The sequence below is a fragment of the Budorcas taxicolor genome, chromosome 12 (genome assembly GCF_023091745.1).
Source record: "Budorcas taxicolor isolate Tak-1 chromosome 12, Takin1.1, whole genome shotgun sequence".
In the NCBI taxonomy this organism is placed as follows: Eukaryota; Metazoa; Chordata; class Mammalia; order Artiodactyla; family Bovidae; genus Budorcas; species Budorcas taxicolor.
In genome coordinates, this window is record NC_068921.1 from 13,680,394 (window position 1) to 13,695,390 (window position 14,997).

The 14,997-nt window shown below is 47.3% G+C and overlaps 1 protein-coding gene across 1 annotated transcript in view; it reads right to left on the reverse strand.

Moving 5' to 3' along the window:
- The window catches only part of ENOX1 (ecto-NOX disulfide-thiol exchanger 1), a 296,602-nt gene that overhangs the window by 94,580 nt on the left and 187,025 nt on the right, over positions 1–14,997 (reverse strand). Inside the window, exon 10 of the mRNA XM_052649997.1 lies at positions 11,888–12,072. Coding sequence (XP_052505957.1) covers positions 11,888–12,072 — 185 coding nt within the window. The remainder of the gene's footprint in view (positions 1–11,887; positions 12,073–14,997) is intronic.

Below are 14,997 nucleotides of genomic sequence, written 5' to 3' on the forward strand. Positions count from 1 at the left end.
AACGTGAACTGACTATGTTTGGCTAGTCCACTGGTCGATCTTTAAAAATGATAATGCTGCAAGTTTATGCGCACGGAGAGAAAGAGGCTGAAACAATATATGTAAATGTTACCCACGGGGATATCTGGGAAGCGACACCCTGAATGATGTGTTTCCTTTTATATGCTGCTTTTAGGTTTCCTAGTTTTCCGCACTGAGCACACACTGTTTTGTAAGGTGGAAAATAAAACAAAAATTAACATGACAAACCTAGACCCAGGAAAGCTGCAGCTCCCACCCACACTTCTCCTCCCCTGTGTTTATTCTCTTACTCAGCTGAAGGCTTCTTCCCCCTCCGAGTCATTCTTCTTTCCTCTTTGTTTCCACGTGGCCTTCTTTCCGCCCGCCACACTCCTCCCTGCTTTCTCTTCACAGCCCTCATTTCGGATGAGGAGGAAATTGGCTGCCCTTGCTAATCCTCATGTTTCCTCTCCTAACCAGCTGCGTGGAGAAAGCCCCAGAACACAATTCCCTCCCAACGGCAGCCCAATTGGAGAGATGGATTAATTACGTCGGTCTGGCTGCGAGCGTGACACCTGCTGTACACAGGGGGCCATGTGCGCATCCGGGCCCAGGGCTTTGGTGCGGATGAGCCTGTCTCTGTGCACTGGCAGGCGCTAAAGAGAGAGAGTCAAGGCCAGGACCCAAGGATTCATTTCAGCGTTCGTGGCTGCAGGGGAGACCTGACAGGGGTCAAGTGGTACGTGTCTGCAGCCAGAGTCCATTTTGACATACTGCATTTAAGAAAAGATCCATGGCACTGTAAATCTGGAACTCCTGGCCTGGTATATGGCCCACACGTCAGGAGGCAATCTCTAAAAGAGGTGGCGGAGGGGAGGGTCATTTAAAGGTCATCCACCAACTATGGCTGACAGCGTGGGTAGGGGGAGTCAAGTTCTTTCATCCTGGGAATGGCTGCGAGTCTACCAACAGTCCATATTTCCCAGGGCAGACGTCGGGGAAAGTGGCAAAAGGTAGAAGCTGAGAGATTTTAATGGTCTGCAGGGTGATGCCATTATTTCTACCCCAGGGTCCCGTACTGATTTGTCTGCTAGTCTCATTAATTTTTAGAAGAGATGATTACTAATGAGGATGCATTTGATGATCAAATTAATGACTGGCAGAGCAGGAGCTCTCAGGGTCAGCTGAAACCTCCCAGAGTTAAACTTTATTTAGGGCTTCTTGTTCTTGTCCCAGAAGTGAAGAGATTTATTTTCACAGTTCAAATCTAATAAATAAAAGCCGCACGTGTGTTATTTTCTTCTTGCTGGTTCTTACTCTGCCCAGACAAAAATCAAGGGCTGGGACACAGGGTCAGAAAACAGGCAGAGGATTTTGGTCAAAAGTATTTCTAAGGAGCAAGGAGCTCTGGCAGGTGTCCTGTACCCCTGGTCACCACAGCTCTGAAGCCTCACTTCTCTGCAGGGTCCACCGTGGGGAGTTACAGGAAGACAGAGAACGCAGGGGCCGTGGTCTGGCAGGACTGGCCTGGAATTCTGACTCTGCTGTGTCCGGACCCTGGGCACATCACTGGCCATCTCCAGGTCTCAAGTTTTTCCCCGAGAAACCACAGTGAACACATGCTCCTGAGGTGTGAGTGCTGAGAAGAGGAAGGAAGGGGTTTCTGGGAGGTAACTGCGGGGAGCAGGTCCCCCAGCCATAAAGGGGTGTAGGAACAACAGCACAGGCCACCCCAGGGTTGGGAACCTCAGATCTGCATGTCTCCAGACTTCCTCTGTGAGTCCTGGGTCTTCTCTTGCATGCTTATGCTAAGTCACTTCAGTCGTGTCTCCAGGGCATCTTCCCGACCCAGGGCTCAAACCCGTGTCTCTTGTGTCTCCTGCATTGGCAGGCAGGTTTTTTACCACTAGAGCCACCAGGGAAGCCCCGAGTCTTCTCTTAAACCTCCGCGCTTCTTCATGCTGGCCCCGAGAATGCAGCGATCGCAGTTGGCACTTGTGCAACAGCTTTTCCAAACGCATTCACGTACATGGCCTCATTTTACAGCCACAAACCCTGATGGAGGTGAGCAGGGCCCATTATCCAGGTTAAGAACCTGAGGTTCAGACAGGCTGACTTACGCAGAATTGTGCAAGAGATGGCCAGGCTGGACACCCTCTCCCTCCCACCGGTTCGGCATCTTCCTCTTCTTGTGCAGGGCTCAGTGTCCCTCATGTCCATGAAGGCGGCCTATCTCCTTTCTCATCAGAAGGTCTCTCTGTCCGGTGAAAATGGTACGATGCCCCATGGCCCGCCCGTCTGGAACTGCTAAAAACAGAGCGGTTTCCTCTCCACGCACATCACTTTGGTCCTTTGTATCCTGTCCAGATTTAAAAGGGCAAGTGCCTTCATCACTCCCAACCCCCTCAGCAGATGTCAGGTGGGATCATTTCAAATGCGATGGGAATGAGCCAAGGACCCGTGCACTGGTTTCCATTTCTGGCCCCAAATGTCCCCAACCATCCCTTCAAGACTTACTCAGCAGTGGGTACCAGACGTCCTTCGAAGTGCCAGAGAGTGTGATCTGCAAGTGCTAGAAAATGTACATGCTGCCAGCAGGACAACTGATGTTTAGCTGAAGCTAAGGGGTGCTGGATTATAAATGAGGGTGATCATCACCATCACGCGGTCTGCTATTACTATGCACCATCCCACAGTTTGACCCCTTTGGCTTCCCAGGTGGCTCAGTGGTAAAGAATCCACTTGCCAAGCAGGAGACGTAGGTTCGATCCCTGGGTGGGAAGATCCCCCAGAGGAGGAAATGGCCACCCACTCCACTATTCTGGCCCAGGAAATCTCATGGACAGAGGAGCCTGGTGGGCTGCAGTACACGGGGTCACAGAGTCGGACATGACTTAGTGACTGAAGAACAACAAATCCCAAGGTACTGGTTGAAGAACAGGCAGAAAATGAAATGACAGACCCTGGGGTAGTTACATGAAAAGAACCAATGACCACGGTGGATCCCAGACTCAGCAGCTGTTGTGAATCCTGATGTCTTGCCTTGGAACTGATGTCAAGCCACACTTTGAGAGATGTACATGTTTTTATGATTGTTCTGATTTTAGCAAAATGTCAAAAATCTTTAATATGAATGTGGGAAATGTCTTGTGAGTTGTTTTTTGATTCAGAAAGAAAGAGACTGCATCTGGGTAGCTTAAATAGAATAAACATGGCTTATGTCTCTGCAGCCACAACTTGTAAAAATTCCAGATGTGTGTGTATGTCTTAATGCACACAAATATTTTTTGAACTTTTTAAGACTACAGAATGTTTTACTACTTGCCCACAAAGATTTCCCAGACCCTTTCTCTACATTGTAATAATGTGATTTTCTTGCCTTGACCAGTGATACCAAATTATTTTCTGCACTGATGTAAAATATTTTCATACAGTAAAGATATGGATGAGTAAACAACCAAAATTTCCAGGATACTTCTTCAACTGAGCAATTTTGAAGTTCATGAGCCTTCCTTAGGAAGAAAATCCTCATAATAAACTGCAACTTAAATTCCCAACGAATCAGTCTTTAGTTTTCCACAGCCTGCATCTAGTTCACTGATCTAAATATTTCACAAAAGCTCTTAAAAGTTAATTTGCCATTATAAAAGTGGTGAATTCCTTCTTTTAGAGAACTTTCTCCTCTTCTCCTTCTTCTGTGTTAATGTCCGTGTCACTGTGTTTTTAACTCTGGAGGAAGACCTGTCCTTCCGCTGCCTCTTCAGTGTCTCCACGCATCCTTCTCCTTCCTGCATCTCCAGCACCTTCTAATCTTCTACTCTTCGCAGGCCCATTGAGGCTGAGGCTTGCCTTCCTCCATGTCATTCGTTTTTCTCAGTTCTGTGCCTTTTTCTCTCTTCGAGGGCAGCCAGCCAATATAGATGGGAGGAAAGTCACCCAGCTGAGCCCTATTTCTATTTTCATTCATGAGGATAAGTCCGTGAGTCACATTTTTAAAGAGCGAACTGAAGGGCTTCCCTGGTGCCACAGTGGATAGGAATCCACCTGCCAATGCAGGGGGCGTGGGTTCCGCCCCTGGTCTGGGAAGATTCCACATGCCACGGAGCGACTAAGCCCAAGCACCACCACTACTGAAAGCTGCATGCTCTAGGGCCCGAGAGCTGCAAGTACTGAGCTCAAGTGGGGCCCGAGCGCCTGGAGCCCATGCTCGGCAACAACAGAAGCCACTGAGGCTGAGAGTCCATGCACCGCAGACAGAGAACAGCTCTGCCTGATGCAATCAGAGAAGAGCCGGCACGGCAACAAATGTTGAGCTGTAATTAACTGATCAATGATAATTATATAAATTAATTATACAGCCATAATTAACTAATAATAAAAAGAATCAACTTAGAAAATCCAACCTTCCGTCACCTTGTTCAGACTATTCATCTCCCTTTTCTCCTCCCCTAAATGCCTCTAATTTGTGTATCTGCCTTCCTCGTCCTGAAGCATCCATCTTTATTCCAAAATACGCTGCCTTAAGTTCCTACGTTCCTACCTCCTAGATGTTTTTTTTTTTTTAATTTTTTATTTTTACTTTATTTTACTTTACAATACTGTATTGGTTTTGCCATACATTGACATGAATCCACCATGGGTGTACATGCATTCCCAAACTTCCTAGATGTTTAGAAAATGTGCTCTCTCTTCTTCTCTTGTTTCTGCAAAGCCAGAATAACGTGGAATGTTCCCCCCAGGCTCCATTCCCCTTCCACTCTCCAGGCACCATACTAACCCAGGACTGGATTAAAACCAAGAGCTCCTGAAACAGGTTCTTGTTCAAAACGTCAGACCCAGTCCGTGTGTGTTTGCTTTTGCCTTCTCTCTCCTCCACGACTGAAACATACATCAACGAATAAACTTAAAAGAGCAAAGCAAATACAAGGGAAACGCCAGGGAGTTCTTCATGTAGGACAGACTCTGGTATTTGTGGAATCCCCAAGTACTCTTGCTTGGAAAATCCCATGGACGGAGGAGCCTGGCAGGCTGCAGTCCATGGGGTCGCTGAGAGTCAGACACGATGGAGCAACTTTCCTTTCACTTTTCACTTTCCTGCATTGGAGAAGGAAATGGCAACCCACTCCAGTGTTCTTGCCTGGAGAATCCCAGGGACGGGGGAGCCTGGTGGGCTGCCATCTACGGGGTCACACAGAGTTGGACACGACTGAAGCGACTTAGCAGCAGCAGCAACTCTCCTCAAAATGAAACCTGCCAGTCAGTGAGCCACTAAAAGGGAGACTCTGCTGTGGGGGAGGCCTGGAGTCAGCCATCAGCAAACCACACAGCATCCTGGAACGGCGGTCTCTCTAGCCCTTCATCCCAGAGACAAACAGGCCACTAAGCATGACCTCCCATGAGAAGAAACCGGGAGCACGAAGAAAGATGGAGACACAGAAATGAAACAAGCAGTCCTGGGATAAACAGAAATGGTTCAGGACCAAAAAGAACGTAAAAAAAATTCTAATTGGTATTCTCGAAAAGACTGAGAAGAGATGGTAACCGAAAAATAGGACTGCATGAAAAGATAATAAACAAAGAACAGAAATAACATTTGCAAATAAAGTAATGTGATGATCAAATAGCAACTTCAGTGGAAAGGATAAAAGATAAAGTTTAAACAGATCATAAGAGAAAAAGGATAATGGACAGAGAGCACGGGCTTTGTAGGTCCATTATCTGACTGCTGGGCATTTTCACAAAGAAAATACAAACGCAAATCAGAGGTGAACAGCTATTGAGGGAACAGAGACGCCTGTTGCATCTGTCTGTGTTCTCTGCCTGCAGAACCTCGCCCATGTTCTTTGTAGCGCCATCTTTGAAGGTCACTGGGAACAACGGGACTGCTGGCCTTCATAGGATTTTCACAATGTTTAAGGGACATGCTCTTTTTTTCCCCCAAATTTAAAAAGAAGTTATCTGAAGTTGTCTTGGGTAAGTTCATTTTACTTGTCTTCCTCTAAAATCTTCTAATGATCAAAAACACCCTTAGCCCAGCACAACCAGCATCCTCACACAGTCATCATCACAGCAACCCTGGACATGACTCCTGCCGCCATGACAACGACCCTATCTGTGACCTGTGCACGCCAGACCTCCTGACATGTGAGTCTGGGAAGGCAAGCAAACACAAACTTTTCACTATCTCTTAAGTAAAAAAAAGTACTTACTCAGACAACTGAATGGTTTAAAGAAGATTTCAGAAGAGATGGTTAACTTTCCTTACAGCGGTCAGATGCACTCACTGGAGTTCTCTCAACATATTTTTTATTTAATTCATAATATAATATAATATAATATATATCCCACAAACCAATCCTTGATCATTTGGCAAAACTCGCTGGGGTTACATTGTATTTTAGGAGTCACATCATTGTATTTCTTTGCCCTCTTCTGCACAATTAGTCTAGATTAGGAGTTGTAATACATATATAGAGAATTCCGCATATGCTCCTCTTTGAGCGTAAAGTGGGGGAAAAATTGTTTTAATTTCTGAAATAGTGTTGATCCTAATAGGACTCTTTTCCCAATTTTTTTTTTTTTCCTGGTCTCTTTTGCTGAAAGCTGTCAAGACAGCTGATTAGCCCTGGTCTTTACTAATGTCAAGCCAAAAGCATAAGAGAGTTCTACGTGGACCAATGGTTTACTGGCCTTAAGACAGCTGGTCTTCAGATGACATTTGTTAACAGCATTAAAGAGCATTGGCTGAAAGTGTGTATGAGGGAGCCTTCTGATATAACCGTCATTAGTCACTCACAGTTTTAGGACCGGCAGCTTATAATGGTATCCTGTTGTTATCTAAATATTTACCAGTCCTATCAATAGGACTTACACACGGCTTCAAAAAGAATTCTGATTTTTAAGTTACTTATTTAGAAATATGACAAACTGACTTATTCTCATGAATTAGAACACAAATCCTACTTAAATGAAGGTGTGGTTAAAACCATAAAAAGATACTACTATATACTTCTTACAGTGACTGCTGCTGCTACTGCTAAGTCGATTCAGTCGTGTCCGACTCTGTGTGACCCCATAGACAGCAGCCCACCAGGCTCCCCCGTCCCTAGGATTCTCCAGGCAAGAACACTGGAGTGGGTTGCCATTTCCTTCTCCAATGCATGAAAGTGAAAAGTGAAAGTGAAGTTGCTCAGTCATGTCTGACTCTTCGCAACCCCATGGACTGCAGCCTACTAAGCTCCTCCGTCCATGGGATTTTCCAGGCAAGAGTACTGGAGTGGGGTGCCATTGCCTTCTCCATCTTATAGTGACTAAAAAAGAATAAAACAAAACTAACTGGCCACGCCAAGTGCTGGCTGACAAGGTTGCTGGAATTCTCATGTAATCTTTCGGGAATGCACATCAGGAAAGACATTCTGGAAAACAGTTTAGCAGTCTCTTAAAAAGTCAAACACACCATATGACCCAGCAATTCTATATTTACCCAAGTGAGATGAAAAATTATGTCCAAACAAAAGGCCTGTAAATGGAATGTTTATAACAGATTTATTCACATTGGCTTCAAACAGAACACCATCCGAATGTCCATTAACTGGTGACTAGACAAACGAAGTACGGCCCTTCCTTACAATGGAATACCATTCAGCATAAAGAAAATGAATAGCAGACACACCCAGCAACACGGATGCCTCACAAATCCGTCATGCTGAGGGACAGGAGCCAGACTCAAGAGGCTGCACATCCTGTTTGAGTGCTCAGCTGCTTCTGTCGTGTCCGACTCTGTGTGACCCTACGGACTGTAGCCCGCCGGGCTCCTCTGTCCATGGGGTTTCTGAGGCAAGCCTACTGGAGCGGGTTGCCATTTCCTTCTCCAGGGGATCTTCCTGAGCCAGGGATCGAACCTGGGGATCGACGCAGGGATTGAGCGTCTCTCAATCAACCCGTATTGGCAGGTGGGCTCCTTACCACCAGTGCCACCTGGGAAGTATATGCTATGACGCCACTTACATGACTTCGTTGAAACAGCAGAACCACGAGGGCTGAAAACAAGTCAGTGGTTACGAGGAGTGGGGTGGACTAAAAAGGGGCATAAGAGAATTTGGGGGTGCTGGTGGTGACAGAATCGTTTCATATATTGATTGTGGCAGTGACTCACAGAACCCTGAAAATCGTCTTTTTCACTGTGCGTAAATTTTACTTTGATAAACCCAAGAAAACACTTCAGTGTGGTAACCTGAAGATAAATAAGAATTTCAAATATGGGTATGCTTCCCTTGGATACCTAAAGATACAAACAAAAGCCCACAACCTCACTCTCCCCATGGCAGAGACAGGTCAACTTTGTCACCAGCTTCAGATCAGGTAAAGGCTATCGTGTTATCATGGATACCAGCTATTACTTCGTTTTGTGTGAAACCTCTAATATGAAACTGTGACTCACATGCAGGGCAGGGGGAAGACTGAGAAACACCCAGACAAATTCACCCTTGGCATTTTTTCACTTTTCCAAACCCTGCCCATAATATTTCCTTCATGAACTTATGAAAAACCATGTGAAGTCAGTGGACACGTCGTTCAGGGATGGAAAGAAGAAAGGTGAGCAACTTCCCAGCTAAACTTGAAGGCAATTCTAAAAAACTATATGCTAGTCCTAAGGCTATTAAGACTGTTTATATTGTTTTGCTTATTGCAGAATAATTTTCCCTGGATGGACTGCTAAGACAGTGACACGTGAGAGACCAACGCCCTCCTCTATCTGCTGATTTGCCTGGGAGGGGATGATTTTCTGATTTATAAAGCAGACAGCGGGCAGATTGAGGGCGGGTTTTAAAGTTAGGAGAATTCTTTGCAGTGGGGCTCAAATTGACAGGTTGTGGGAATTCATTCAAAGTGGGTAAGGTAGGAAGATGACTCTTAAGAAGCACATACATTTAAAAACTCTATTAAAGATGTGTTCCACAATAATCACCATGGGTCCACCTAAGGGCCAGCGAGAATGAAAACTGTACCCGCTGCCACTGACCTAGTGCGTCTCACGTGCTAAGAAGGTGCTACACGGACCCCTGGGGCAGCAGTTCTCCCCATACCCTGCCCTGCTCTTTCCCAGATCCCAGAGTCCCCCAGAGGCACTGGGCTAGTTCTTGCCCCTGTACCTCTGTCCCTTCATTCCTCCATTCAACAAATAGATTTTGACGTCTCCTCTGTGTGTGCTGCTGATGGAATTGTGCCCCCCTCCAAATTTAGAGTCACGTACAGATGTGAGAGCTGGACAATAAAGAAGGAAGAGTGCTAAAAACTGATGGTTTCAAATTGCAGGGCTAAAGAAGACTCTTAAGAGTCCCTTGGAAAGCAAGGAGATCAAACCAGTCAACCTTAAAGGAAATCAACCCTGAATACTCTTTGGAAGGACTGACGCCAAAGCTGAAGCTCCAATACTTTGGCCACCTGAGGTGAAGAGATGACTCACTGGAAAAGACCCTGATGCTGGGAAAGATTGAGGGCAGAAGAAGAGGGTGGCAGAGGATGAGATAGTTGGATGGCATCACCAATTTAATGGACATGAACTTGAGTAAACTCTGGGAGATAGTGAGGGATAAGGAAGCCTGGTGTGCTGCAGTCCAGGGAGGGGTGCAAAGAGTCGGACATGACTTGGTGACTGAACGACCACCACCACCAAGTCTATATGGCGATGTCCCAAATGCCTGTACTTCAGAATGCAAACTTATGGAAACAGAATCCGTGCAGATGTCATGAGTTAAGATGAAGCCATATTTGAATAATGTGGGCCCCTTAACCCTGCACAACTTGTGACCCTGGCACACACACAAGGAGAAGGTCATGTGAAGATGAAGGCAGGGAGTGGGGTGATGCGTCTGCAAGCCGAGGAAGGATAAAGCTTGCTAGCAAACCCGCAGAAGCCAGGGGAGAGAAGAGAGCAGACACTCCCTTGGGTCCCACAGGGAACCAACTTTGCCAGAAACCTGGTCTTGCACTTCTAGGTCTAGAATTGTGACCATAACCTTCTGTGATTTAGACCAAATCAAAGAAACCAAGACAGACCTCCAAACAAAACTCCCCTGCCCCCAAAACAACACAAACAGGAAAGGACGCTTTCTATGGACAAGGAGATTCTGCAAACGTATGAGAGGCTGCAAGAGGAGAACTGCCCCTTTATGGGGCTGGAGCTCAGTGAGGATGCCCAGCGCTGTGGACCGGTGTGGACCAGGGCATGCTTCTTCCTGATAGGCCAGCCCACCCTGCCTCCTGACTTCTCTCACATTTGAAACTTCAGCAGCCTTCAAGGTTTTGATCCACTTTTCAAGCAGCCAGGGTCACCATTCTTGGAGGAAAAGAGGGCCCTGTTGCAGGAGATATGAGATAGTAGCCTGTCGGCTAGATCTGGGGTCATGGTCCTCGGAGAAACGGCCAGACGCTCCTCTTGGCAAAGGCACCGCACACCCCCGATGGGGACAGATGGACAACCCCAGGAGCACCGCGTGGCAGCTGTTACACTGATTTTCAAGTGCGGGGGCCCGAGCCCCGCCTGTAATAACATTTTCCTGGCTGGCTCTGACCTCTGAATCTCGCTGATTTGTCTAACACACACTGTGAACATCAGCGAGTCAGGACTCAAAGCCAAGACAGCAGAATTGCTTTTAAATGGCAGGAGATGCTTAAGACAGGATTTCTGTGACTTGGTCATTAACTTGTTTACATCCCGATCTGCGCTTCTTTCTCACATCCCTTCCTCTCAATTATTTTTTCCCTCCCTTGATACTGCAACCTGTTTTTGGCGAAGTTTTCAGCGGCAGTTATCTCTCACCTTTAAGGCACTTCTGTAGGCAATTCAGGCTTCTGCTCTTAGACAGCAGTCAATACAGATGCAGGAATTTAAAAAAATATATCCTACTCACTCTATCATTTTCCATCAGCCTGCTTGTATTTCCCCCATTTAACGAAAAACAACCTTTCCTCCCTCCTAGAAAGGAGAGGTTAAATTGATATATTCAGAGGAGTAACACAAATACCCCTGTGTGATGATAATTTCGGTTATATTATTCTACGATAACTCAAAGGCCCAAACCCCTTAAGCGTGTCACACATCAATCGATGCTTCCAGATATAAATCTAGATATGACTCTTTGATTTGACTCTCTGCAGCCAGTGCCTGGGTTGTCCCAGCCCTTGAGCCCTTGTTCCGCGTAATCCACGTTCCTTCTCCTTCCTACAGAGCCCACCACTTCTGTTTCTTTCTTACACCAGCTGGAAAGATCCAGATTTAATCTGACCCTGCCAAACTGAAGCCCGTGGCTCTTTAACAAAAAGCAGAGACGTTGGCCTCTTTCTGAAGCTGCCCATCGCCCTGAATTCCAGTCCTTCATCCAACCCCACAGCAAACATTTCTGAAATACAGAGTGTTTTCATAGAACCAGTCTACATCTTAAGTATCACCCGGGAGAAGAGGAAATAAAAACAGTTTACATGTTCATCAATCTCGAAAACAAACTCGCCACGCTGTTATAAAAATCAGTCTGCTTGCTTGTAAGTGGAGACGTTCTAAGATTACAGAACGCTGGTGTCGTGATGGGCACGGATTTTCTAACCATTTGCCAGGGGGCTACATTTCCCGTGTGGAGCTTTCAATCCCTTTGTTTGGGATCGAAGATTCTCCTCCTTTGTTTCCCACCTCGAGGGTGTACTTATTGATACCGCAACCTATTTCTTTGTGTGGCTTCTCCCCAGACCCTCTCCTCCCACAAAACATCATCGGGACTTTCCTGATCACACCGCTCAGCTTTTCTGCTGTCCTTTTTCCTCCTCCAGCGTCCCGCCACCCCCCTCCCCTGAGCACACGTGCCCCTTGCTCTCTGAGCAGAGGCGCAGGTACCTGCTGCATGCCTTGCATGGTCTGCTGCAGGAACTGCACCTGCTGGTCCTTGGTCAGGTTTTCCTCCGTCCGAAACAGCTGCTCCTTCTCCTGCTTCAGCAGCTCCACCTCGTTCCTGTAGGCGTCCAGCTGCCATCGGAGGCTGTCATTCTCTTCTTTAAGTGCATAGGCCTGGGCGGCCAGGGCTGCAGGGCAGACAGAACGAGTTCAAGTGAGTGACCGTCTCGCTGAGATGGAGGGCCTTCGGTGCTAAAGGGAGCCTCGCACCCCAATTTTTTATTTTCTAATTTTTTTGTTGTTGTTGATGTGAACCATTTTAAAAGTCTTTATTGAATTGGCTACAGTATTGCTTCTGTCTTATGTTTTGGTTTTTTGGTGCAAGGCACGGGGATCTTTCCAGCTCCCCGACCAGGGATCGAACCCACACCTCCGGCACTGGATGGCCAGGGAAGTCCCTCTTCACTCTGATTCGTCACATTTGCGCCAAACTCAAATGCCCTACCCTGGGGCGCTGCCTTATTTTACGGCTCACTTCTTTGGGAATGTGTTAGCTATCCTGTCTGTCCCGTCTTATGGGTGCTTGTGGGTACAGGATGAATTCCTTCTGAATTCCTGTCTCCTGACCTCTGCCCTGACCCTAGGCTCCCTCTCAGAAACTGATCTGGGTTGGTGGTGATGAGAGCACTCAGAATTCCAGGCAAACTCTGTCTACCTTGTGACCGCCCTCTCCCTTTCAGCAGGATGGCTTAGCTCCCAGGAGGGCCACGTTCATGCACGTCATTCGTGGTCCCCAGGTGGAGGCGTGCAGCCACAGCTGCCCAGGGGAGGGTAGGGGGAACTGGCCCACACACCGTTCCTTCCCGCTGAACTGCTGGGACAGACTGCACAAGTCTGTCAGCTCCTTCTAACTCCTCTCAGGATGGAGACCTGGTTCCATCTGTTCCACCAGCAATTTCCGACCCTATTCCTTCCTGAAACCCAAAACTCTCTAAGTGGAGGTTCAGAGCTCACTCACTCCCCATCAGATGGAGAAACCGGGATGTGTAATTCAGGGCCTTACACATCTCACGACTCCAAAAGTAACTGAAGTGGCGTACAGAAGAGTGAATGGGACCAAGGCAAATTGAGGATGGGGACGCCCTTCCTTCGTCTCTAGCTGACTACTTGCTGGTCTCCGCAGCAATCACAATAGCTTTCTGAGCTCTCACAATATAACAGATGCTGGCCCACACACTCACTCACTCCATCTCCCCCATCAGCTTCTGATGCGGGTACTGTTCTTATTATTCCAATTTACAGATGAGAAAAATAAGGTACATGGATGTCAGAGAATTTGTCTGATTTCACAGAGAGCATCATCAACAGCCTTCAAACCCAGGTTGGGCTCCAGAGTCTCTGCTCCCAGTCACTGGGCTAGTCTGCCAGCTCAATGGGTTTAGTTCTGAACAGATTATTTTAAAAGAACCCCCAATTCTCTCCACTTTTTTTTTTTACCAGTCTCCCATACTTTCTCTGCCTCCTTCAGAAAAGCCATTCGCTACTTTTATAAGCAAGATAAAAGGGAAGATATTTAAAAAGTCCGTTATCAGAAGCTTCTTTAAAGACGTGACTTCTGGTTTGTAAGGACATGGTGTGGAACCTCGCTCCAGTAGGTTCTTGGTCCAGGATCATTTCCATCCACTCCCCAGCAATCCACCAGTTCCAGATCCAGATCAAGGTCAGCCTCTGGGGTCACAGTTCCACCAGGAAGAGGTGACAGATGTGTACACAGGTCCTCTGAAAACCCACCGAGCTCTCTCCTCAAATAACCGCCATCAAATTACGCCAACAGTCGTTTAATAGTTGAGTGTTCTATGGCATTCTACTTTGTACAACTGATGATGTATGTAGTACCCACTGAGACACTAATCTAATAGAGCATGCAATTAACCAGAAGATTCCCTACCGCAAACCATCAGGGATCAACTAGTCAACGAGCACTCACTGCACACGCACTCTGTGCCCAAGCCTGTCTGGGCCTCTTGGATCACAAAACAAGGAGACAGAGTAGGTCTCTCCTCTCGAAGAGCTTGATATACAACAGAACCTGCAAGTTTGAAAGGAACGTACTCAAAAGAAGAGAGGAGAGGCTAATGCCTGACACGTGTGCTAAGTCGCTCAGCTGTGTCCACCTCTTTGCGACCCCATGGACTGTAGCCCACCAGGCTCCTCTGTCCATGGGATTCTCCAGGCAAGAGTACTGGAGGGGGTTGCCATGCCCTCCTCCAGGGGATCTTCCCAACCTAGGGATTGAACCCACGTCTCTTACATCTCCTGCATTGGCAGGTGGGTTCTATACCACTAGTGCCACCGGGGAAGCCCATAGTAGGCACTCAAAAAATATTGGATAAATAAATGAGCGACCAACTTAGTGTCAGGGCTTATGGCAGGGGAATCCATCCTACAGGAATTCAGAGGAGAGAAAGGAAAAGGCAGATGGGAATAATGAAGGAGGGCTTTGAAGGCTGAAAGCCCATGAACTGGTGAAGGGCGTTTCAGTCAGGAACAAGAGCTGAAGCAAAACCCAGAGATGGTAACGGAAGGCAGACTACTTGGGACAGGAAGCAGAGAAGCTTGACCAAAAGTGCAAGAGTCCGTCTGGAAGCAGTGAGAGAAAGGTGAGCCGTGCTGCATGACGAGAGGGGATGGAGGCCCGCTGGACCACTGGGCCAACGGGGCGGCCAGCTGAGCACTGCTGAGGGTGCCTGCCAGTGGAAGATATGACGAAATCGGTGATTTAGGAAGATTGGTTTGGCAATGGTGCGTGGAATGAACTGGAGGCTGAGGAGGATGAGTAAAGGAAATTTTATTTGCTGTATACGTAGCTTTCAGGGACTGATTCATAAATCAGAAATGACCCAGGGTCTATCTTGGGGGATGGGCTGAGTGTGTGCACGTGTGCTACGTCGCTTCAGTCGTGTCTGACTCTGCAACCCAATGGACTGTAGCCTGCCAGGTTCTTCTGTCCATGGGACTCTCCAGGCAAGAATACTGGAGCAGGGTGCCATGCCCTTCTCCAGAGGATCTTCCCGATCCAGGGATCAAACCTGTGACTCCTGCATTGCAGGCAG